At 41.8% G+C, this 26,643-nt stretch overlaps 2 protein-coding genes across 4 annotated transcripts in view; one reads left to right on the top strand and one right to left on the bottom strand.

The window, feature by feature from the left end:
* The first annotated feature begins 2,757 nt into the window (after positions 1–2,757).
* On the top strand, positions 2,758–6,562 carry LOC117250196 (nuclear receptor subfamily 0 group B member 1-like). Its single transcript, XM_033616281.2, has 2 exons — positions 2,758–4,837; positions 5,318–6,562. Exons 1-2 carry the CDS (start codon positions 4,270–4,272, stop codon positions 5,557–5,559), a joined length of 810 nt encoding a protein of 269 aa, XP_033472172.1. The 5' UTR covers positions 2,758–4,269; the 3' UTR covers positions 5,560–6,562.
* Positions 6,563–17,996: 11,434 nt separating this feature from the next.
* LOC117250019 (interleukin-1 receptor accessory protein-like 1) overlaps positions 17,997–26,643 on the bottom strand; it is a 375,630-nt gene continuing 366,983 nt past the window's right edge. For 2 of the 3 annotated variants that reach the window (XM_033615956.2, XM_033615955.2), the window contains exons 11-12: positions 24,595–24,639; positions 18,797–19,652 (exon numbers count right to left, since the gene is read on the bottom strand). In XM_033615956.2, coding sequence (XP_033471847.1) covers positions 18,925–19,652; positions 24,595–24,639 — 773 coding nt within the window. In that variant the 3' untranslated portion in view covers positions 18,797–18,924. Of the gene's footprint in view, positions 19,653–24,594; positions 24,640–26,643 lie in introns of all 3 variants that reach the window. The other variant, XM_033615958.2, reaches the window with a different exon arrangement.

A 26,643-nucleotide genomic window follows, 5' to 3' on the forward strand; every position in this document is an offset into this window, starting at 1 on the left:
TGTTCACAATGTCGCCCTCTCAGGGAAACATGGGATGCATCCCCTGACATGTCAATAGTGACTTTACTGCTTCCTTTCGTCCCGGGGAAAGATCTCTGTTCATCCTAAACACATTTTCTATTGTTCCCGCGATGACGGGATGCTATAAGTCTTGAGTCCTGCTTTCTAGCCTGCGCAAAATTGATGTGACAACAAAAAAAACATCAGCTATTGCCATTGGTGAATGTCATGATACTGATGCAGGCCGATAAAGCGGTGCATCCCTACTATTCTGGTACGAAGAGTCACACGACAGGGTGGCAGAAAGCCTTTAAAGGTTATCTCGGCACACACAAAATCTACCTACATTTGGCGCTTGGAAGGTGTTCATTTTTAGATCCCAACTTTCAAATTTCAGAAAACAAAAGAGATGGATACAACTTCTTCCAAAAATGATGTCCTTCATTTCTAAATAAACATTGGAGTTAATAGCAGTGAAAGGGCATGTAACACCGACAAAAAAAAGACTCACGACACTTTGCTTATTGATAACTTGAAAAAGACAGTCTCTTATACAGTGTGTTTGAAGTGGCAGAGTACAATGCAGGTCACACAGTATATGACTAATGGTAAACACAATCATAGATTTTGCTCTCCGTGTGAGAGCTACGTGTTTCGGCAGAAGGTCTTCTTCTCATACACGGGATATAAAGACAAAACTGAAACAAAAGGACGGCTCTCTCTGTTTTGACTCAAGGCTTTTCTCGGCATTGGAGCCTGTTTAAGTGCAATCTGAAAAGGTGTGAGAGGCCCTGGTGGTGAATGAAACTCCTCATAAACAACCCTGAGAAATACAGTAAAGGATCATTAGCAAAAACTTTAATAAAAAGCATCTGAGTCCTTCAGAGTCCTGCATAATATTCATCCCACTTACATCCTGGAATGAGCTTTGTAAAATTGTCATAATTTGTACTTGGGCTGAATTCAGACGTATGTTTTCTGCTACTCTTTGTTACTATAGAAACTCTTTTCTGCACAAGGAGAAACGTCTGGCCTTGTCAGGTAATTACACACTGAGGGCACTTTCCTTTTATGCCTGTGTCACTCGGCTGCTTTAAAATCTGTGGCTGAGGAAATAGAATCAAACTCTAATGGCTGTGTGGAAAAACGACTGATTTGGTGTGATTAGACTCAGTGTCAGGAAACTTTACTGTCCTTCACATTGTGACAAAAAGCAGAGGATTCAGCTGCAAGACTTTCTGACTAAAACCACATGACGATCTCAAAAAGATTCTGCTGAACTCGAGTTCAAGTTTCCAACTTCCTTTTCTTACCTACAAGGCTACAATCACTCCATAATATATTTTTCAACTGGCCAAGATTCATACATAAATTAAATGTGCAACTGATGAAATGAAAATTAGCCTGCACAGGTCAGTTTGGCTTCATTTGTTTTGGGCATCACTGAAAATGGTGAGTAAGTTCGTCCTCTGTAGTGTCTGCAGTTAAATTAGATGTTTTTAAGGATGCAGCCTACAACTGGAAAAGTTTACTGACCTTCATGTGCAAAAATCTGCGATAAAGGTATCAAAGTATGTTTCATTCGCCTCACATTTATTGTTTGAAGAGACGAACATTTATGTAATCAAATAACTATGCGAGTAATTTGTTTCTCCGGTTTGATTGGTTTGAAATGCAAGCTGATATTTAGTTTCTGATTGTCATCAAGTGTAGTGAACAACACTGATCATCTTGTTACAGTGCGATGTTCTGTTGGGAAATCTTGGGTTCTGACATTCATGTGGATGCCACCTGAACACCAGTGCAGACCAGGTACCCCCCTCTCATGGCAACAGTGGCCCCCCAGCAGGACAATACGCCACGCCACACCACAAAAACTGCTCAGGAATGGTCCGAGGAACGAGACAAAGAGCTCAAGGCGTCAACCTAGCCTCCAAATTCCATCTCATCAAACATCCGTGGGACATGCTGGTACCCCACCTCACAACCCACAGGACTCAAAAGATCTGAAGCCAACACGTCGGTGCCAGACACTATAGGACACTCTCCAGAGGTCCTGTGTCCATGCCTTGACAGGTCAGTCCAGTTCCTGGGGTCATTTCTGAGCAGTTTTTGTGGTGTGGCATGGTACAAAGTCCTGCTGGGGGGCCACTGCCTTCGACCAGTGCCGTTGCCGGGTGGAGCACATCAAGTAGAATCCACATGAGTGTCAGAACCCAAGGTTTCCCAACAGCGCTGTAACAGCATGATCACTGTTGTTCACTTCACCCACCTGTGGTTTTAATGTATTGGCTGAGTGGTGTGTACTGTTTGGCTATTCATTGCTCCAATCTCTGGGCACAGACAGAGCGAAACCTAACCGTTCATTGTGCTGGGTCTAAGAGGTTGCATTCACCTTTCTCTGCAGCAGCTGCTCCTCTCATCGATCTGATCTAACCAGCTCTGATCAGATTGACTGATCAATTATCTACCCCGCAAGAACTCAGGAAGAGTTTTGCTGCAATCAAACACAAAAATCTCTAGACAACCACATTGAAACTTAAACCTGGACCCTCTTTTCCCACGTTTTTGTGACTGATGGGAACAACAATTTTTAAATTGGTCGGGTATTAAGCACCTGAAGTCTAACCCAAAGATTAGACTGCAGCCATGGCACAGGCTGCAGTCTAATCTTCGGGTTAATGGTGCAGCATCGATGTACGTCCATTAAAAGTGCTTGATTTTGCCACTGACAGGCTCAGATTGCTATTATAAGTGTCTGACCAATAAATTAAAGTTTGACTCCAACTTTCGCTCGATCCAATATGTTTAATAATGTGTCTAACCAAGTCTCGCTGAAGCAGAAGTCTCATTCTGAAGTCTCTCAAGTTGAGTTGATAAGATATACATAAAGATAAAGTGTTTTTTTTTTTTTTTTTTTGCTGTAGGGATCTTTTAAAACAAGCACTTTCACTGGACGTACATTGACAGAGCTCTATTGCCCCGAGTGGTAATGTGCTCAACTGCCGTCTCGCTCAGCGCTGGACCAATTTAAACAATTGTTGTCTCCATCAGTCACTTAGACACAAAGACATGGGACAAATACCAAAGTTCCCCTTTAAGCCTCTCTCTGTGTGTTTCTTGTCTGATAGATCCAAAGATGGATTCATGAATACATGCACAGTTGTGATTACAGTGTCGTACAAACACTCTGTGGTACAAGCCTGTTGCCTCCATGTTTGTACTGAATTCATAAAATGGATCTCACATGTAAAGGAGTCCACCCAGCCTCTGAAACCCATCTGCAGGACTTTGCATAGACAAACAGGACTTTACATACTCCCCTCTCGCCACACTGATTCAAAGCATTTCAAACGAAGCCTGTGAGACAGAGCCGAGGGGATTTTCCCACTTATTTATGAAACTCTGGCTGCACAATAAGCTGTTGGCTGCTGAAGGTCTGCTGCAGTCACCACAAACAAGCACATGGTGTGCCTATGCAAAACAGATGATTGACGCTTTGGGCGTACACACAATGAGGAAAGGGCCCCAAATCAAGTCCGCTTGGGGCGGGCCCTGGCTTTACTTATTAGCCTACAATAAGCCTCTTTGGAGATTACACTGAGCCAGCTACAGAGAGCTGGAGTACGACTGGATATTGGCTGGTTTTACCTTCAGAATTAAAGCTTCATATTTACCACATGTCAAGACACACACCCAACTCAACTCTCTCTTGGTTCACATCAGACTTTCAGCGCCACTGTCTACTGCTGCGCTCATTACTCTCCCAGCCTTACTCCATTAAACAACAGGAAGGAGGCAAACTTACCCTGAGGGAAGGCGGCATGAATAATTGATTAAATTGTACATATAAATAATAATCACATATTTGTTTCATAATAATATTACTACCAAAATAATAACATTCACTCCTACAACAGTCCAAAACGATGAGATGGAATCAAGCATAATGCCGACAGTAACCACGGCTTCAACTTTAAAGGTTATTTTACTTCACGTTTTTACTTCAATTTTTATGTATAGGGTATTATATTTTGAAGTGTGAGATATTTAGGATATGATTACTAAAAAAAGAAATGTCAGCTATACTTTAATTTTCTTTTATCTATAGTGTAAGTGACTTCTAGCTGTTTTGAAAATTGATATCGAGTAGCTGCTACACAGTTACTTTCTGCTTCATTGTTATGCTTTTATTGTGAAAATCCTTGACCGGACCTGTTTCTGGTTTATTTAGGGAGGGCTGGTTCCCCAAGTCTACTCTATAAAAAGATGATCCAGCCCATGATCAATCGCGCAGCTTTGAGGAGCGTCATGTCGTGTTGTGAGTGCAGAGCCAGTGAGGACACAGCGCGGGGGAGCATCCTCTACAGCATCCTCAACAGAGGCACCGAGGAGACGCCCGCTGCGCACCAGCTCTGCTCCTGCGCCTCCAAGAGGAAACTGGTGGCGACTCGAGCTCCACACTTAGTCTTCAAAGCGGCCTCGGAGGTGCTCGTGAAAACTTTCAAGTTCGTGAAAAATGTACCGTGTTTTCGCGGTTTGCCGGCGGAGGATCAGCTGCGGCTGGTGCGCAACAGCTGGGCGCCGCTGCTGGTTTTGGGCATGGTGCAGGACTCCGTGGACTTCGACACGGTGGAGACGCAGCAGCCCAGTCTGTTGCATAGGATTTTAACGCACAGCAAGGAGCGGCAGCAGCGCGCTCCGGCCGAGATTCAACACCCGGGGGTGCCTGTCAGTGACGCCGAGGGGATCAAGATGTTTCTGGTCAGGTGTAGGGGACTGAGGATCAGCGTCAAGGAGTACGCCTTCCTGAAGGGAGCGATACTGTTCACCCCGGGTAGGAGACAGTACTGTTGTCTGTTACTTACATGAGTTTTGCTGTGTGACTATAATTAGCTACTAGTCTCACTGTGATATTCATGAGACATAATTACATGCCACAGTCTAATTAATTTCACTGTGGATTATATTCATGTGACTACCACAGATCATTTTTGTAGCCTATGGCCCAGCAGACTTCTTTATAGGGCCACTGACACAGATTGAATTTATTCCATCACCCCGTGCGTAATTTCAGGGTACCAGACATCACTCCATCACCCTGTGCGTAATTTTCCTGTGCCTAATTTCAGGGTATCAGACATCACTCCATCACCCTGTGCGTAATTTTCCTGTGCCTAATTTCAGGGTATCAGACATCACTCCATCACCCTGTGCGCAATTTTCCTGTGCGTAATTTTAGGGTACAAGACATCACTCCATCACCTGTGCGTAATCCCAGGCTGCATGTGTGTCCCTGTGTGTATCCTTCCTGCAGAGGTGACGGAGTTGGAGTGTCGGGACTACATCCAGGCGCTCCACACGGAGGCAGAGCGCGCGCTTTACGAGCACGTGAGGACGGCGTGCCGCGGCAACGTGGGCCGGTTCGGCAGGCTGCGCGCGGTCCTGAGCACGCTGCGGTCCATGGACCCGGAGGCGGTGGCGGGACTCTTCTTCAGACCCGTGACCGGGAGGAGCAGCATAGATGAACATGTGCTCGCCATGTTTTATGAGCGGTAGAGACAAAATTAGGGAAGACATTTGGGACTGGGGCTTAATTTCATGCCATCATGCAGGCTATTTATTTACCTGTTTATATTGTTCTTTTCATTTTAAAACCTGTACTGTCAGCTTTCATTTATTTATTTATTCATGAGGACTCTGAGGACCACTGCAGACCTAATAAAAAAGATTTCCTGGCACATTCCAGTCCTAAAGTATTCAGACCTGAACAAATCCCCTCCTTTTTTTTTACTGTGACACAAGGTAAGACTCTAGAAAGCAGGGTGGGAATAGCATCTCAATAAGAGCATTGCTTACATAACAAAAGTGTAATAAAAGCATCTGTCCAAACACTGACACAACTTATTCACAAACACCTCCTTCAGCTCAATACAGCCATCGATAATCCTCACGCAGCAAGTCACAAACTTCCACGTACAACTGTTAAAAACACTTTGAGCTCGCAAACACCAACAACAGCTGCAGAGCTTCTGCAAACACGACCAACGCCAACACAACCACAACATTAATCTACAAGCATAAACAGCAAGCGAGCACGTGATCCTGCAGGTTTGAAGAGTTGCATTTAAACAAGAAAGCAAAGTGAAGCATGAAGCAGCTCCTACCATTGATGATCAGCTTGACAGGCGGAGATGATCACCCATCTTCCTGCAAAAGACAAGCATGTAAACAGGGTTAAAAGCTAGTCAAAGTACAGAAGGGTGACATTTAAGTGTTGAATCAGACGCTGTTTAGTGGCAAATAAATCAGTGGTATTAATGAATAAAGCCAATAAACTCCTCCAGTCACTCCAGGGCTGTAAAATCTGACTTAGTGCCCCTGAAATACTTTGCAAGCAGGTATCAAAGGCAGTAGCACAAGCATGATGTCACAGTTTTTATCACCAATCCAACACCTACAGAAAAGTTAAGGGTGTCAATTAAAGCAGCTGTAACACACCAGTAGTTTGGACTCCATCTCCATCCTGACAGCCTCAGTAAATACACCTCCTCTCACCAAGGATCCGCCTGATGCCTTGTTTCATTAATATCTCCAGGAGCCGGCGCTGAGCTGATTCTCCTCTTCCTCCTCCAGCTCCCAGTCGTCACAGGATGCAGTTACCTGGGAAATACCAGCCTGAATTAAACCAAAATGAGATTGCAGATTATCCCTCCTGAGGCGACGGTGCTGTGTGTGTTCATAATGTGAATTAACAATTGGTGCTGAATCACCTCCCATGATGCACACTTATTTCCCATCTTTGTCTTAAAATGAAGCTCTGTGTTATTGAAAGCTCTAATACGGGATGTGGTTATAACATGATGTGCTTTGCTGAACCACCTCACTACAGTGTTGCTACTCTCACACACATTTTTTGCCCACAGTTTTGATGTGACAGCTAAACCTGTTGTGATGGATTGAAAAGTGTCCTATTTTTCAGCTGTCATTTTCAATTTAGCTTCAAATTAAAGCCCAGCACAGTTTCCCTGAGCCCACAGAGGTGTCCATTACAGAAACTGATGTAAGATTTAGGGGGATTTAGTGGCATCTAGTGGTGAGGACTCACATTGCATCCAGCTGAAACTCCCCCAATCAGAATTCTTTCAATGTTCTTTGTTTAGGAGGTTTTAACAGGGAGCCAAACTATCTGCAGAGGCGTCTTCCTCTCCAAAACAAACAGACTCAGTGATTAAAACCTGTAAGAACACTGAAGAAAGCAGTTCAGAGTTTCTCTGACACTATTCGCCGAAGACGGGCTACTAGCCTTTTAAACTGATAGCTTAAGGCTGAGACATTCAGGAGGTTTAACAAATGGACCTGCTGATTAAAACCGGTAAAATCACTGAATAAAAAAAAAAAACAAAAAACAAAACTCTTGTCACAGAATGGCTGCTAACTACGGTGGCTGACGTGAAAATGCAAATGGCGCCATCCAGAGGGCTGTCAACGAATATTCTAAATTCGAATTTAAATTCGAATTTGAAAAAAAAAAAAAAAAAATGGACCTTCGAATGTGAAAATTGATATTTGATTGTGGAGAAAAAAAAAAACATCACCGCAGCTGTCCTCTTTGCGAGCCCTCTGGGCCGCTGCACTGAACGCACTGCATAAACGCCAGGGCCACACCGCCTGCGGTAGTGCTGCTGGTCGACAAGCGGTTCTGCTCCCAGCTGTTGCCTCCGTCACCCCTCGGCTTGACACATGTGCTCGCGGCGCCGAAACGGAGCTGCGCGGCGCGGCGCGGCGCAGCCGGTGTGGATGACACAATCGGTTAACATGGGCGCCGAAAGGAAACTGGCTTCGCTTCGAGGCGCTTCGAGGCTATTCGCAGCGCTTCCGCGGGCGGTGTGGCCACGGGTCAGAGAGGGGGGGGCAAGCGAGAGGTCTGCGGTCACTTCTAACGTAATGTTATAGATAATTGTTTTATGTGTTTTAATGTGTAGGTATGTAAATGTTTTCAAAGACGTTTATGTTGAAATAAAAATACCTACAAGTAGTTATGTTTCCTTGTATTAATACATATACAAGTATGTTTCCTTGTATTAGTTTGTACTCTTGTGGACATAATGCGAAAAAAAAAAAAATCGAATGGTTCGAACCTATGAGTTATTTTTAGAAGGAATATTCAAACGTCATTTTTGAGCAATTTTGACAGCCCTAGAACATGACAACATGAACATGGCAATCTTCGTGGACGAGAACCTACTCCCTATTTAGATATAAACAACTCATTCTAAGGTAACGAAAACACTAAGGATGCACAATAATATCGGCACGTCATCAGTGTTGGACGATATCAGCTTTAAAATGAAACATCTGAATCGGTGAACATACTTTTTCTTAATATGCACAATTAATTAATATTATACAGATTAAAAAGCACTGTATTTCATGTCTCCATCTGGTGGGCCGTCACGATAACAGTAGGCATTCATAATATGATGTTAACTTCACTACAGAAGAGACTTGATGATCACTAAAATTAGGTGGGAAAAAAGTGGATATATTGATATCAGTATCGGTTTTTGGGCAAATGAGTAGTTAAATATTGGCATAAAGGATACTGGCACAAAATCCAATATTGTGCATCCCTGGAAAATACGATTCCTATTTTCAGGTGATTATATAACAATAAAAAATGTAAAAAACGACATACTTGTTATATTATCTTTCATTTCTGTGAATATACACCCCTAAACACCACACACTGAACATTAACCTTTTGAAACCTGAGCAAATTGACTTGATTTCTGTTAACAACAAAGAAGGCAATGAGCAATGAAAGAGGAAATGACCCCAAAAAATAGCAAAAAAAAAAAAAAAATTGGTAAAAATAAAAAATTAAAAACAAGAAAAAAAAATCTAAAAAGAAAAAAATAAAGTTAAAAACAATTTTTTTATAATTAAAAAAAAATATCCTGCAACATAATTTTTAAATGTAATAATAATAAGAATTATTATCATTATTATTATATATAACATTTTCCCTAGCTCTTTTCTTTTTTCTCTATTTTTATAATTTTCTAAATATTTAATTTGTATTATCATTATTATTGTTATTATTATTTTTTTTTTTCAATTTGTGGGATATTTTCTCACCAAGTTGCACATTGCCTATTTCCCCATGTTTTTTAAAGAAATCGTACCAATATGCTCAGAGTTCAAAGGTTTAAAGTCCAAACAACAGTCCAAATAAGAGGCTAAATTTAAAATGAAATAAAATAGGGCGAAGCAGCACCTTGTAATATTTAAGAAGCTGTAGACGGCACACATTAAAATTGTTGATGATTAACGTTCTGTCGTGTAACTACTTATCTCAGCACTTATTATATTTGCATTGAAAACAGACATATATAAATACACAACATTTAGAGGGTCAAATATGCTGTGGGTTGCCTCTTCAAGTGTGCTATATGTTGTAAAGCACAACATGAGATCAACGGTGCAACAGCCTGATGAAATGAGATGTTGTTTATGCCAAGGACAGACTATTGTGGCTTCATAAATAAAGTCTGATGATACAAGGGGTTGTATAGACAGGCAGTGTAGAGCCCTGAGAAGACATACATACTAGATTCTTAAAGCATCTTGATAAATGACATTACAGTTAGAGTTGACAATACAGAAACATTGCAGCATTTTAATCACAGTGACCACTTGACACCTCTACGACTTGTTCAATCTCCCCCCGAGCCAGCCATCATCTGCATTGTTATAAGTCAGGTATCAAAGTCTCAAAGTTACCAACTTCATATTTTCTGCTGCTTATGACAATGAGCAAATGCTGAGTGGAGCTTCTGAGCTTGTTCTCTCGGGGCTTTTCTCTCCTCCAGATGCAGCCTTTCAAGGCAGCAATAGACATTTAAGCTTAGCCTTGAGTATTAGCACCACAATCTCCCAAGCATTTGCATTAACTGCTTTTTTCCTCTCAGCTACTGAGTCTAACACCAGCTAAGCTTGTCTCAGATTACTGCAGTTTCCTTTTGGTGCAGGATCTCCTATCACAAACAACACAGCCAGCGGGCTTCCACACAGAATCTCAGGAATACAGTCGGATCCTGTACGCAAACTAATACTTCAAACTAAATATGGACTTCCTACACTGGTACACATGAACTCTGACCTACAACAAATACACAGCACTGTAACCAAGAGCAGAAAATGAATCTGCAGCTATCTTAATATAACATTTTAAAGTTATTTATGAAGCAAAAATGCTAAACAGCTTCTCAAATGCAATTGCTGCCTTTCTTATGCATCAGTAGACGTAAGTATCTTTGAGTTTTAGACTGTTGGTCAAACAAAACAAGACATTTCATAACTTGATGTCTTGCTTAACTAAGCTAAACTATCGGCGTCTTAACTGAACAATAAAAACGTTGACTTTAGATATTTAGATTCCCTTTTATCACAGTATAGCTCAGTCTTTTTTATTCAACTGTTTACACATCATACTATGCAAGGTGACTGCAGTGGTGGAATGTAAAGTACATGTACTCAAGTACTGTACCTGCGCAAAAGGTACTTGTACTTCACGAGAGTATTTTCATTATCCTCCTGAACATCACATTTTGGAGTTACCTGACCTTATACTTCATTCTGCTTAACCTAAACCTGTTGTCCTCGTGCGTGGACACTTCTTTGTGCCATCTCGTGGTAGTAAGAGCACTATACAGTCATACATGTAAAAACAAGATAGCAGCCACCTCTGCCAAGTCAGTCTGCAGCCGATCCCGACACAAAAGTGTTTATTCATGATTAATAACGTTTGTAGTTTGATATGGCAACAAATTTGACCAATTTTGGCAACAGCAACAAGATGCTGTTAATGTTAGGAAGTACTCATTTGAGGACATTTGGTCTAGTTTTTTAAACTTATCTGGTCCCACTGATGCCAAATATCTAGGAGAAATTAAAAATGCATCCCAAACATCTTCTACTTTGAAAGAGGAAATATGTACCAACTTTTAAAGCTTGGATAACATATAATAATTTCATTCTTGGAAAGGACGGACTTTAAGATGCACTGCATGATGGTCATCTTCATTATTTCTTGAGTAGCACTATAGTGGGAGGGGTGGAGAGTGGGGGTAGTATTTTGTTTTGTGTCTGTGTAGTTTCTGTTCTATTTGTTTATGATTTTATTATTATTTGTTATGTCTGAATATTTAACACGAGGCAAGACATCTGCTGTACTGTTTGTACAACTATTATACTCCGTCTCTTAATAAAAATATTGGAAAGAAAATGCATACCAAACAAAAGTGTGGAGGATATGCAACTTTACAGCCTTCTACTACCACTAGATCTCAGAGGGAAATTCAACTTCACTGAATTTAATTTAAAGCTTTAGTTACTGGTTACTTTATGAACAATACAAGATATGCACCAACTAATAAATTAGAATATATTATTATAAACTGAATATTAACACTAGTCAGCAGTAGGCTATATAAAGTAATAAGATAATTCCGTATAGTAAGCACTATTACTTTTGGTACTTTAAGTGTGTTGTGATTCTACCACTTTTATATTTTTACTCGAGTAAATAAATGGATATTTTTACACTGCAGTACTGGTACTTTTACTGAGGCTACAGATCCGGTACGTCTTCCACCAACGGCTGACTGTAACGTCTGCATTAGCATTTATGCTAATGAGCGTACAGTAATATTTACAAAATATTTAAATTCTGTTCGATAAATAAGCGACCACTGAAGCTAAACTTTAAAGAATGGTTAAATTTGATTTAGTCAGGACAAAACCGCTGGGTGTAAGTTACATAAACGGTATTTATTTCCAAGTTGTCCTTCCGTTTTTCCAGCTAGCAGCTACGTTAGCTAGGCTACAAAATACGTTAGCGGAAATGACGTAGCTAATTCCGTCTGCACTTGGCTCACACACCTGCCGTGCTTTTCTGATTAGGGAAACGCCTCTTTTCTTGTAATAAACATTAAAATATCTTAATAATATTGTTAATTAGCCGTGTGTTTGCAAGTAGACTCTTTATCTGAGGACATTTGTCTCTCTAAAAGACCCAACATTAGCTATTTTAACAATGGCGACAGCAACAGTCAAAATGCTGGACTCCCGTTTGTTTCCCACGTTCGAGCAAAAGTAAAACGACCGGAAATATGTTGTGTTTATCAGTTTAACTAAGCTGATAAAGTTTCAGGTTTAGGTGTGTGTGCTTACCTTGTCAGAAGTTAGATGTTAAAATCCACAACACTCGGGAGGAGTCGGAGCCCAGGTGGAGGTGTGGCGGAAACATCCGGACAGCCCCCGAACACACCTTGCGTGACCACTTCCGGTTCATTAATTTGTCTTCCCTTTGGCATGAATTACACCACTAAGCATCTTCTTACACAAAATGGATGCTTGTAGAAATGTTGAGGTGTATAAATAAGCATTATTAGGAGTGACTGGATGACTTACTGATAATTAAAGCCTCAGCTGTCAGTTAGTGCCATGTATGTCAGTGGAGGTGAACATGGCAGGTTCAAGCTTGGAGAAGTTGTCAGAGCTAATCTGAACAATATTAAAATACTATAAATAAAGCCAGGACTTAATCTAAATCCCAACAGAGTAAAATCTTTTGTGTCCCCATGTCCCCAAATACACAAACATGAGGTGTGTTTGACTTCAGCTGTCAACCATCTTAGCTCTGTTAGTAATTTGATACACAGCAACATAACATCTGTAATTCAGAGAATCCAAATGTGGGAGAAAAAAAAATCATAGCTCGTTTGGGAGCCATAAGAAGTGCTTTGTAAGTAACAGCGGCAGTTTGTCTAATGGCAGTGCACTGCCTTAAAGGAAAACGCAAAGACCTCCATTCATCACAATTATAGGTTGCTGATGGCAAAAAGATTTCAACTGGGGCAATTTGGAGAAGATGTGTGTGATTTTCATCGTGACTGAATGATCCACCCATCACACCCCTTTCACCATAATGGCTCAAATTGGGTCCTTCGCTCCCAGCATGCCTTGCGAGCGACTGACTCAGCTGAGGTGCAGGGTGAAGTGTGTCCAGCAGATGACAGCGTTTCACTTTGAATTTCCTGTTTCCTGAGGTGGCTGGTTCTCTCTCTGCATCTTTTAATTGGAGGACAGAAGCTGGCTCAAAATCACTGTCGCACCTTTTTTTATTGTGTTTGTAATTAGTTAAGATAATCTCACATGCTGGTTTTGATTCGCTCAATTAAGACATGGCAACAGCAGTGGAGCGTTTTTTGATAAGCCAGCTGTATCCACAGTCAAATCAATATCCACGCTCACCACACAGACATCAATACTACTGTGAAATAATAAATGAAATAAAGATGGAGCTTGCAGGAAGTAGCAGTACTCAGTGATCCATGACTTGCATCTTCCACACGCCAACCGCATGCACAGGCAATTATGCCATGTTGAACCATGGTGAGTTGAGAATTACTCCAAAAGTGGGTTAACAGCTGCCTGCATCCACTCTCCAAATGCTTTCAGCTCTCACACACACACCGTCCCTGCCACCGCCACCGCCACCTATCCATGCACAGACAATTGGCCTGGTTCTTCAAGTGGAAGACGTGTCACACAGGGGCACGGTGCACACAGCTCCAAGTAACAAGGCCCTGTGGGACACGGAGGGGCATGGTATACCTGCCAGAGTGAGTAATACTCCTCACCAGTAAGTGTGTGTATGTGTGTGTAGGTAGAGGACGAAACAAAACATCTGTGCATGTAAGCCTGATCTGCTCTCTCCGTGGCGACTGTCTCCACTCCCCCCCCCCCCCCAGAACGTCACACACTTTGTTCAGGGAGCTTATTATGCTGTGACACTGTAATGAAGTGAAAATGATTTCATTTGGGGGGAAAAGTGTCGAAGCTTAGGTACTCCCCCTTCGCACAGACGCACGCTCGCGCACCATATGGCAGCATGTCGGCTCGGATGAAAACATCTGGCGGTCTTCCATGTTCACACGGGCACAGATGATTAGAATGTAGCTCCATGTTACAGCCACAGCAGAAAAACAAGACGGCTATAGGGAACATCGTGCTTTCTGTGGATCAGCACGAGGAGTGCGGAGACGTGACGCAGCAGGGTGCAGCTGCTCCTGTGTAAGGGAACAGTCTGACTCATCTACGGCTACTTTTACCTGTGGGCAAGGATTGCTTTTTTTTAATATCCCTGCTGCGTTCTGGAAAAGTTCAGTCAGCTGGGCTGTGAGAGAAAAAGATTAAATTCAAGTATCAATCTTGTGCATCTCACCAAAGTGTGGAGCATTGTCTTTGGCGTCACTGCTCAATACATCCCTCCGATTGTACTCGTGCTTTCAGTTGAGCACTACTGAGGTAATGCAGTTGTGCAATCATGTTGGATCAAAGCCACTTTCACTGTGGTATCTCACCCAACTTGCACTTGTTACGCTCAGGCACAGCCGCCATCTTTTTCTCGTCTTGCTGCTCCAACAAAATCATTAATTCAAATTAATATCATCAGTGTTTAGCCGTGTTCTCTCCAGCACCAAACAGGAAGTAGCAAACGGGGTACACCAGAGTGGACACCAGGTCGGCGAGAACGCTCACTTTTGAATGGTCTTCTTCCAATTAACGAGCGTAGCTAGCCAACGGAGGCTGGTAGCGATTCGAGGTGACGAAATCCAAAACACAAATTTGTCCACAAATACAGTTCATCGCTGATGCCGAATTGTCAAGAATACCTCTGACATGTGGCGCCTTTAATCTTGTGTTTCTAGAGTGAGGTGTCAGATTCTTTAAAGGAAGTTCGGCGTGGTATTTACCTCCAGGATCAGGATGGGTAATAATCTCAAAAGGAAACTAGGGTTCAGGGGAGGTGGCTGAAAGGGGGACCTTGCCTAGGGCGCCGAATGTGCTAGATCCACCTAAGGGAGTTCTGGTCTGTATTTAACTGGACCGAGATGGTGGGTGACTTTCAGGTGTCATGTTCTGTTGCTGCAGTTTACTTTGACTGAAAGGAAGAGTTTGACATCTTGGGAAATACAAAGTGTAAAACCAACGTGTAAAAACATCAAGTTGCAGCTCTGGGGGGGATAAAGCGTCAAGACTATTTTTTGGTCATCGTTGTGAGGTTGCCAGGCAACAAGTTAGGACTCAAAGTGGCCAATAAAAAAATAATCCAGAACATTAGACCCCTGTAAAACTGGAACTTGACTTTTTACACTGAGATATAAAGTGTTAATCAGTGAGCGTCGGAGATATTCCGCACAACAGATTGTTTTATAATTTGGCTGATACCATTGCGCACCCGAAACATGAACAACTCCTCATCACTCCACAAGAGCATATTGAGGCTAATTAACACTGTCTGGCAGTATTTTAAGATTCTTCCCCATGTGCCTTTGCTTTCTCTTTTCTCTCCGATGCTTTGATCGCACCAAAATAAGTAAATGGCTACACTATGGGCAGAGCGCTCTGAGGCAGAGGGGAGGAAAAAAAAAAAAAAACAGAAAGGGATTGTTTATCTGCCTTGAAGCACGCTGGAAGAAAAATGATCCTGTTTTCTTAGAGACATTAGATGTGACAGTTTTACTGAGCAAACTTGCCTGTAGTTTCCAACGGACTAAATCCCACTGAAGAAGCAAGTCGACACGAGTCTCTACATCTTCAGCTGCGTTCTAGATACATCTCGACAGCTTAAAGTCTTCATCGTTTATTGGTAAGACCAATACCGTTTGAGTGTAAAATATATTCACATTTGCATGATCATAAAATGCGGCCAACACTTTTATACTGAACATAAATCAATCTGTGGCAGCTGTTTGTGTGATCGCAGCCAAAAGTGCACTGAGGTCAAACAACAATCAGGACACGGGTCTTTTCTTTTTAAAGTGTTTCTCAGTGCATTGACTCCCCTGATTTAGTCTTATTCTAAAATGAGGCCGGGCTGCTTCAGTCTCTGAGTGGAATAAGGAGACGTATTGATTGTTGTTTCAAGGTTTTACGGGAGACAGCAGAGTTATGGCGGTTGGGGCTGCGTCGGCTCCCCGCCAGGAAAAGGGATCCGGGCATCGTCAGCAATCTATGCCGCTGCTCCATAAACAAAGTGAGCCGGGTGGCGTTTTCTGCAAACAAATACAGCTCTCTCTCGCTCTGCACACACACACATGCGCACACACACACAGCACAGAGAAATCACATTACCGTAAATGTGGTTTTATTAATAATAACAGTATCTCTTTTAATGAACATTGCAGATACATAATAGAAAATAAATCAGAAACAGGAGAGACGTCGTCTCAAGAGTCGTGAAAGTGCCTGGAATAATTCTGTGCTATATATTGTCATTGTTATTCATCGTCATCTTCATCACGTCGCCAGAGAAATTCATCATGAAACAAAAATGTGTTATCGGCCCCACTTTGAAAATGTTTGTATTCGCACGGCTTCCCAAAGCAGGAGCGCCAAACTCCTGTCACAACCTCATCGATTCTACGCGTTAACCTCCGGTAAAGGCTTCTGCTTTGAGAGGCCTGGTGAATAATGGCCATTGGTTTCATGGATATGGCTCGATTGTCTTCATCTTAATCACGTTATTGTCTTGATTATATTTACACAACGCCACGTCACAGAGCACGACTCCTCTGTTCTGGGATGGTGCTCGAGTGTAATCCATGTCTTACTTGTCATATAAGGGGGGAGGGGAAACATCTGATTGAGGCGGATAAAAAAAAAAACAGGCCTGGCTCGAATCGAAAGATCTCAAATGACGGACAGTTCCTGCAAAATGCAAATTTATCGGCAAACACTTTGAAACTTGAACATAAACAGGCCTGTTCTGAAATATTCTGCAAAAGTAAAATCAAAAACTGAAGACTGCAAGAAGATAAAGGGGCGGGGAAAAACATATTTTATTGTTTACGAGTTCATCACTTTGCATATTTTATGGCACTAAATGAAACACCTCGACGTTATGAGATGCTGTAGGTGTTTTAGTATGAGGTTAGTTCCTTGAAAAACATAATATGGCACAGCTGCAGGAGGGGTAAGTACACCGGCCGCCATCACACGTGAGAGTAGCTCTTGATTCGTGGGGTTTGATGAAGTCGTAAAAGGACTATTTCGTGAGTGAGAATGCTTCACTGTCGCTCGCTTTGGTCTAACTTGCTCTAAATAGCATCTGTATAGATATACCCCAGGATTTAATTTGCATCTTTAAATACATTCTTGCCTCTCTTTAGTGGTTATTACATCTTATTTGGAAGGGTTTCGTTCTAAAAAGCTATCGAGGAGAGCACACCCCTTGATGATTACTGGTCAGTAGGTCAAAAATATAACTGATTACATCCTATAAAATGTTACTTTTTATTAATATCTAAACAATTTTATCATCAGTTGTCTGGTTTTGGAGTGAAACTCTTCATCGTTGTTATGTTCCTTTGTCCCAAGCAGACTCAAGAGTGTTCAGAACAAAGACGTGAAAGCCCTACTTTATTTATCTGACTCCGCTGACAGGGGGAATGGCAAACAAATAACAGAGCTGTCATTTAAGAGGAAATGAGTAACAGAGATACTTGTTTAGCCCTGGATAGCCTTGTTTGGTCCTTCACAGGAAACCAGGTAGAGTAAATGCTTCGGGTGACACAGGATGTCATGGCTTCCCTCTCCTCCATCTGCACTGACATCATCGATAGCTCCGTCCTTAAATCAACACTGAATCGCTGCAACGCCTGTGAAATCAACGAACATAAAAAGCCTGCTGAGCTGCAATCCGTGGTCCGTTTGAAATGTCAAAACTCTTCTTTTTAATGATGAAAACAACTTTTTTCTCTTGCAATATAAGGGTAAGACATTTAGTGAATGACCTATCGATTTTCGTGAGCTGTGCAGTTCCACATAACAAAACACTGTTCTTTTTTTTCCCCGATTCCTCCTCTCAGAAACTTTATAGGTATAACCTCTCTAAGCAAATATCCCTCAGTTACAAAAATAGATTTTTCTTTTTTCATAAAATAATACACATAATTAATTTTCGGTGATATAATCATCTGTTAAGGTAAATAGCAAGGCTGTTTTTTTTTTTTTTTTTCAAAGTAAATGTTATCGTGAGAGAAACAGAGAGATGTGAAGCCTAGCACCAATATTCTTCATATCCTCCTTCACAGATATGACTGTTCCCAAAAGCGTTCGATTTGTGACACCATAACCCAAGATTTTGCATATTCTGGTTGAGTCCGGATTCTCAACCCTTTACAGCAGCCGGCAGAGCTCAAACTCCAAATCCAAACCACGTCGTTCTCATCTCCCGAAGGCTGCGACTTTTACCCCCCCTCCCCGAAATAATCCCAAAGCTTTATAAACTACACCAGCCAACAAATTAAGATAAAGGTAACAACGGTTTATCCAAAACATCTCACAGGCCATTGCTTCACTTTTGTACAAACTGAAACAAAACAAAACAAAACAAAAAAAGAGTCCCAACTGATGAGAAAACATAAGAAGAAACAAGTCCCAAACACTGATGCTACAAAGAATTAGAAAACGTATGTACAGGACCCTGTATTCCTTGACTCTCTGGGTAAATGATCGTAGGTGTTGGCTTGTGTTACGTGAGTGTTTATACAGGCATACAAAAGAGTTCTCCTTGCTTCTTTTTTTGTTGTTCAGTTTCAATAAAAGCTCTTATTGGACCAAAACAAAAAAAAAAAAATCTGCCACCACCTCCATCCCCAACGTGTCCAGTGTGTCCTCCCTCCCCGTCCCCCTGATGTTTCCTGGTGCAAATTCAACAGCAGCAAGTAGCTTAGTGCCATTCAGGTCCATCTGGCTCCGGTGCATTCAGGGTCCAAGCGCCAGTGGTGAGTCCTCCCTGTGACGGACATCATAAAGATCCACAGTCTACCCCACCTGGCACCGTCTCTGTCACCAGATGACGCTGGATATACTGGTCTCTCTGGGCAGCAGTGGCAGCATGGCATTGTTGCCGTGGGCCTCCTCCAGACTCTGCTGGCGCGGCGACTTGGACTGCGGCCGCTGTCCGTTGATGAGCGTCATGGGGATGTTGCAGTAGGTGTGCTGGTTGCCTAGCGTGGAGAGTGGTGGGAGCGTGCCGCCGGGCGGCAGGTCGTAGTCGTAGCTACGGTAATAGTGTTTCTGCCTCATCTGGGTGTGGCAAGAGTTGTGGAAGGTGGAGCGCAAGTCCGGGTGTGCCGTCGCCATGGCGGTGGAGGTGGCCGCCGCCATGGAGATGGCCGAGACGGTCTGGAGCTCACCGAAGGGGCCCTGCTCGCTGACGTCCAGCACCTGCTCGTGGGAGATGCTCAGAGGCTCCATGCGCTTGAAGGGCATCTCGTAGAGCAGCTGCTTCCAGAACTTGGAGTTGAGCTTGTTGCTGGACGGCCCGCGCCACTTGATGACCGTCAGCATCTTGATGGTGTGTTTGAGGGCCTCCACTTCCTGGTAGTTCATGATGCCGCGCAGCTCGGCGCACTCGATCAGGATGACCTTGATCTCGCCGGTCACCAGCATGTTGCGCAGCCTCGTCTCCAGCTCAAAGATACTCCACCCCCTCCGCACCACGTAGCTGGGCGTCATGACAATGATGAGGCGCTTGCTCTGGTCCACGCAGCGTGCTACGTCCTCGATGTAGGCTGAACACAAAGAAAGATAGACAGATAGATAACTTTATATACATCGCAGCAGGGAAACAAAAAACATCGTCTCTAATTTATACTTGCTTGTATACTTTATCTTAAAAATAACTTTAACTGTACATGAAAGTACACAGAGCTCATGAGTACGATGAAACCTTTCCCACCGGCTATTTGAAAAACTCTCTTGGTCTCATAGCGACTGCTGAGTAAAATACTCCCTTTTCTCAAAGTTGCAAACAGCTGAATACAATCTAGTTTAGAAGAAAGTGATTTTTATAGAAAGTTTGATCTATATCCAATGAATACAGTACAAAGACAAGATATTCAATATTCAAACTGATAAACTTTGTGAAATATAACCTCATTCTGAATTTGATGTCTGCAACACATTCCAAAAAAGCTAGGACTGGGGAAGTTGTCGAATGCTCAAAGAACCTCCCACAGGTAAACACGTTCATTAGTCAGGTGACAGAATCATGACTGGGTATGAAAGGGGCATCCTCGAAATGCTCGGTCGTTTACGCGCAAGGATGGTCACTTACGGAAAAAGTGCTTCGGCAAGTATTTCAACAAGTTTAGAACAATATTTCTCAATGCAAAATTGCAAGGAATCCACAATATCATCAAAAGATTCAGGCATCATGGGTAACCTGCAAATCTGTGAAGACACCATGAATGCTGAAAGGTACAAACAGGTTTTGGAGCAACATATGCTGCCATCCAGATGACGTCTTTTTCAGGGACGTCCCTGCTTATTCCAGTGAGACAATGAGACACATTCTGTGCGTGGCTTCATAGTACAAGAGTTCAGGCGCTTGACTGACCTGTCTGCAATCCAGACATGTCTTACATTGAACATATCTGGAACATTATAATGTATAAATACAACGGGGAGCCTGGACTGTTGAGAAACTTAAGTCTAACTTCAACAATTAGTGTCCTCAGTTTCCAAACTCTTAGTGTTGTTAAAAGGTGATGCAACACAGTGGTAAACATGCCCGTCTCAACTTTTTTGGAATGTGTTGCAGACATCAAATTCAGAATGAATGAATATTTACAAAAAAATGAAGTTGAACGTTAAATATCTTGTCTTTGTACTCAATCCAATCGAATACAGGTCCAAAAGGATTTGCAAATCATTGCATTCTGTTTTACGTTTTAAACGACATCCTAACGTTTTTGGAATAAGGGTTGTAAGATGTATTTGTGGACAAAAGGGTAATGGGATCAAATGACGATAAACATCAAACACTCAAAGTCAAGTAAGATACCTATACGAACCTACATTTGCATCGTTACACCTGAAGATCAAATACATTTGAGTTTATAGTAAATACGATGTTGCATTCACGTCCCTGATGAGTAGCTCAGCTGCGTAATAATGAACGTGATTAAGTGTTTCCCCAGGCCTATCATGGGAGTCAGGAGGAGGTGTGTGTGTGTCTGTGTGCAGCTGATGCCTGCTTTTAGCCTTTCTTGGCGGAGACAAAGACAGAGTGGCTCCTCAACAGCAGGTAGACGGGATTAACTGGGCTTCACTTCCCAATCGAAGCTTACAACCCTCTTGTGTGTGTGTGTGTGTGGAAAAAATAGTGATTTTCTTCCTCCCACAGTCAGTGAGATACTGAGTGTGTGTATGTGTGTGTGCGCAAAATATCTTGCTGGTCTTTAAGCAAACAAATGCCACATCTCCTCTCTGTCCTCCTCTCCACGTCTCTCAGAATGAACTCCTCCTTTCATGTCACGCTCTGCCTGCGGCGTCACAATGAGAGAGACCTGATTAGAGTAAACTTGGATTTGAAGTCAGCCCTTTCTACTCCAACATGACAAGTCAATCTCTTTGCTGTTTGCTAATTGGTCCTCATGCGATAATTTGTCACAAAGCATCCCTGGAGCTAAAACTCCCCCAGTAGGGTTCAAGCTCATTCACTTCAGGTCCGAGCAATCGGGCAAAAACAAGTTTTTCTTTTATCTTATCATGATAAAAACAAATGGGAATGGATAAATGGATACTATATAATTAGCTAATGAGGCGTAGTTTCATTTTATGTTTTGAATTGATTAAACTGAAAGTAAATCTGCCCTCTTGGGGTGCTGTCTGGTAACACTTTATAGCTTTATAGATTACAGTCCTCCTTTCAGAGACCTCACCAGCTTTGCAGTCAAAGTGGTGCATGTGTAATAATTGATTCCTGCCTGCATAAAAATAAAATCAACGCTAAATTACACGAGGCAGAAAATCACTGTTGCTCCGCTCTTTCAATCATTTATTAAAAAGGGAAAAGCCCATTGTGACAAACCATCAGGAGATGTTGGACTGCCAGGAATTCCAACTTCCTGCCAAACAAAATGTAATGGAAGTTTTGACTCTAAGTAGTTACAGGTAAGTACATGGAAGTCCAGAATTAACTACATCAACCCACACCAGTAGGATAAAACCACTAAAGGTATGTCGACCCAGCTACGACACATTGTGACTAATAAGAGTGAATGTGTCTGCACCATCGTCTCTAATGCCTGGTTCACACTACACGACATTTCTGCCTGTTCTGACAGTCACTACGTCACATTGCGCAACTGTGGAGTCATAAAATCGTGCCGTGACTTGACCGACAGACATGACACACTACACGATGGTACTCACCAATTATCTCCAGTTGTCTTTCACGACGTGCGTGATGTCATCAGGTTATTCTTGTCCTATTTTTATTACTTTCACTATTATTTGAGTCACTGTCTGTTCATGTGCCAGCTGAAATGTTGTTGCAGTAACGTAAAAGTGCCACCAGATGGCAGGAGCTACATTTGAAGAACCGTACGCAAACATGTAAGTCACTGAATCCTCCACAACAAGTTCCTACAAATGTTTCACAATAAAAGCCTATTTAGAAAATAAAGGGATTCTCTCAGCGGAGGTTATAAGGGGCTTTTAATTTGAAACAGATACAAGAAGTGTGGAATAATAAATAACGTCCTGTTTATAATGTAGTCTGTTTCATATGAAGCTGGTAGCCTCTGCAGTTGTGGTGAGCAAAAACTACAATCTTTGAATTTTCTTACTTTATGTCCGTCTCCATTATGAAGAAATAACATTGTTTGCTAGCTTGATGCTAATGACAGTAACGTTAACTCAGTGGGTTGATAAAGTGCCTCTGCTGTTTCACGCCATCATTTTTCCCTTTTTACTCTGTGTGGTAACATGCCTAGAGGAAATATCAAAAACCCTGGGGTGTTGTCGTACAGTTGTCTATGGCAACAGATTGCTCTGTGTTCCTATTGGTCAAAGTGACGGCTGTGACGAGAGAAGTCGTGGACGACAAAAAGAAAATCAAACATGCTAGACTTTCTGTCAGTACGCCTGTCAGTCTACTATGACACACTACACGAGATGAAACGATGGATTATCGTGTACGACACTCAGACACCGTACGTCGCTGCATTGGGCTATAATCGGACTGACATTGTGTAGTGTGAACCAGGCATGAAAGTCTCCATTTTGACAGTCCATACAAGAGTAGTGCGGATGCTAGGTGTAAACAAAGCAATAGTTTTTGCAATTGAAAACGAAAACGTAGTAGTGTGGATGTAGCATCAGAGGAAGGTCGGAGGTTGTGACATTTCAGTCATAACTCTCATCAGCCACCATACAACAGACTAAAAGAGACACATTAAATTCACAATGACCCACCCCTAAGTCACAATTTGTGGTGGGACACAAAAAACATTTTGAATGTATCTTAAGGGCAAAAAAATTGCTTTCAATCGTTTTGATGCTGTAAACCCACAGACTGTGAAAAGAAAAGCAGTGGACGCAGCCACCGTGATGTCACCCATTGGTTTATGGACCACCAATTTGAAGCCTCAAGTTGTCATTGTGGGGTTTTTTGGAACCAGAGGTGACCATATTTGGATGAGAAGGTGGAGCTGGGGTGGATATGTACGGGTACACAGACCAGTCGCCAGAAAAAATGTTGGCATTGTACATTTCAGCAGACCACAGCTACGTTACATTTGTATGTTTCATACATATCATATCAATGTATCTAAAGTGTCGTCGTTCTGATTACATGTCTGCACTGACTGTCATTAGGAAGTGGCGTGACACGTAGCGAGATGGCTGCCGAACTGCAGACCACTGTCCGAGACCGATGCACAACACAACAGAGCAACCTGTTTTTTAAAGCGACATAGCTGCATTTCCAGTCGGGATTGTGCCACCAAAGCTTTTTTTTTTTTTTTTTTGGAAACATTACTACATTTCCATCACATTAACCACAGCATTGGCGTAAATGTAATGTAGCTGCTACATATTAACGTACAAATGTGATGTATCTGTGGTTTGCAGAAACATACATTACCAACGATTGGGTTGTGTTACTCCGTGGTAGCCACGCCCAAAAGTTTACCATGCTTTATCGTCTACTTTACTTTAAATGGGACCACAATTGACAAAGTAAACATCATGCTGTATTGATGAAGACTTGGAATTAGAGATTGAGACCATGAACTTATCAGGAAAAGTGTTTACTGAGGTAATAAATCAATCGAGAATTAGGGTCATTTTCTCTTCTCCAGTATCAGACTTTATGCAGCCAGTGGAGCTGCCCCCTGCAGGCTATTAACAAGAATGCAGGCAACGTCCAGTACTTTAATACAGTCTGTGAGTAAACCCCATACAGCTAATCTTCTTAACACCAAAAAACACACAAAAAATAGCGCGCTTAATCTTAACTTCAGGAAAACGTGAGCGAAAATATGTAATAGTTTATGTTTTATGCTACTAACGCCTCATAAAGCCATTATTAACAACATGTAAATGCTTAAAAAGTATGACTTAACACAGAGTGTTACCAAAATGACTTTCTATGTCACTACTTTGATGAGAAAATCTGCATCAGTGTGTGTTAACACGAGCGTTAAAAATCTGGGGAAAAAGTACCTCTAAGTAGTCTTGTGTCATCCTGGAAATGATCATTGGTGAAACCTAAACATAGATATTTACATTCAAAGTATGATCAAAAGACTTGGAGAAAAGCATTAAAAGAACAGTTCTGTCAATGTGGGGACATGGCTCTGGCATAAACTGTATTTCTCCACTGGTGGTCCACTGGCGATTGCAAAACGGTAATCGCGCCGACCAGTTTATTCCAGTTTAATATGGGACATGTAGCATAAAAACGCTGAGGAACAGACGTTTATTTTAATTCAGCCGGGTTGTGTACTTCTGTTGCCGTACATTAGCAAATACTGAATGTATCAGAAATCTATCAGAGTAGAGAGATGTTTCACATGTTAAAGATAATCCAGCATAACGCATGATTTATCAGCAGCTCAGGAGAAGGATTGTTGACACATGTTGAAACCCCAAATGGCCAAACTGTGTTTATCTTAGCCGTGGATTAAACTTTGTTATATCAACTGTTAAGATGCTAATACATTCCCAATGGGAACTTAATGTTTATACATAGACACAATGAGCCAGCGAGCTGTGCCACCGAGCTGGAATAGCAACAGACGCGCTTTAGATTCCTCTCAATCCTTGCATTTTTATGCCATTTTTCCCATATTACAACAGTCCCCTCGCATCGAGCACATAATCACAGCAAGGGATTCAGTGTATAACCTTGGCACAATGCCACTGAAGAGGAACATAATTAGTAATGATGGTATGTGCGGGAAGACAGGCAGATGCAAGTATTCAAATGGAGGCTAATAACATAATGATATTATCAAACTCATCTGTGTGATGAGTTCATCAAAGATAAGCACGGGGGATGGTGAGACGCTCCATTAGAAATATACTGTGGCAATACATGCATTAATATCCATGCATAAAGACCTTTCTGATTGTACAGCTGACATCGTTACACAGCAGCATGCAAAGGTACAGTCTGTATGGCGCTGGATCAGGACATGGACTGTAATAATAGGGCTGGCTCTGTCCACCAATTATGCTGTATATGTAGTACAGGCTATTATGCCTCCCACGGGCTTTACATTTTGTAGACTGACGAACCAACTGGTACGTCCATATACCTTGTTTTTTTTTTAACGAGTTTCTTTTTTTTAAGGCATAATGTTTAACTTTTCATTTTTCACTTTCACAAAAGGGCTGCAGCAACTCAACTCAACACTTGATGAACATTTTATGAATTCAAGAACAAGTTAAACTGGGTTTATAAACTCTTCTGGTAGGAGAAGTATTCAGAAAGCTCTGCAATGAAAACTTCCCTCCAGTAAAGGTACAGTTGGTGAAGTATCATTTGCATAACAGGATTCCTTCAAGGTTCATTAAAGGTACACTACATAATTAGATATTACAACTGATGCATGATGATTCACCTGCAAAACTACCATTTGTATATCAATTACTCACTGCGCGTTACCATAAATTCAGGAGGAAAACGTAGTTTTTCTTGCATGTCTCCACAGTGGACGGAGAATCCAAAAAATTCTTTATAAATTGATTTCATTGGGGTCTGTGTTTAACAACAGCAAAACTATATCAAAGCATCTGTTTACAAATGCTCACACAACTCGTTCAATATAATCCATGTCTCGTTTATCCAGTCGTATGCACAGTACTTCTTAAACACAGACATTTTTGCGGGAAAAAAAAAACAAACAAACATCTACAAACAATCTCATGCACAGATGTGTAGTGTGTCGGGGCACATGCGTGCACTACTCATAGGTGGAAGTGTTTTAAATTCTAACGCTTTCGGGAACATGTTTATGTTTGGGAAGCACAGAGCATACAACTGGATAAATGAGACTTGGATTACAGTGCACAAATTGTTCGATATAGTTTTACTGTTATTAAATGCAGAGCCCGATCATAAAGAATATTCGCTTTTTTTTGGATTCTTCGTTCACTGTACAAGCATGAAAGAACAACAAAGTTTTCTTGACAAAAATAAGGTAACATGAGATGAGCAACTGATATACAAATGGCCATTTTGAGGTTGAAATATTCCTTTAGTTTCGC

This window comes from Epinephelus lanceolatus, chromosome 24 (assembly GCF_041903045.1).
Source record: "Epinephelus lanceolatus isolate andai-2023 chromosome 24, ASM4190304v1, whole genome shotgun sequence".
Classification (NCBI taxonomy): domain Eukaryota; kingdom Metazoa; phylum Chordata; class Actinopteri; order Perciformes; family Serranidae; genus Epinephelus; species Epinephelus lanceolatus.

What these genes read in the sequence shown, in the direction of transcription:
- LOC117250196 (XM_033616281.2), top strand. Translation starts at nt 4,270, where the DNA reads ATGATCCAGCCCATGATCAATCGCGCAGCTTTGAGGAGCGTCATGTCG. An exon ending in AGCGATACTGTTCACCCCGG is followed by an intron (nt 4,838 to 5,317) that starts GTAGGAGACAGT and finishes TCCTTCCTGCAG; the next exon opens with AGGTGACGGAGTTGGAGTGT.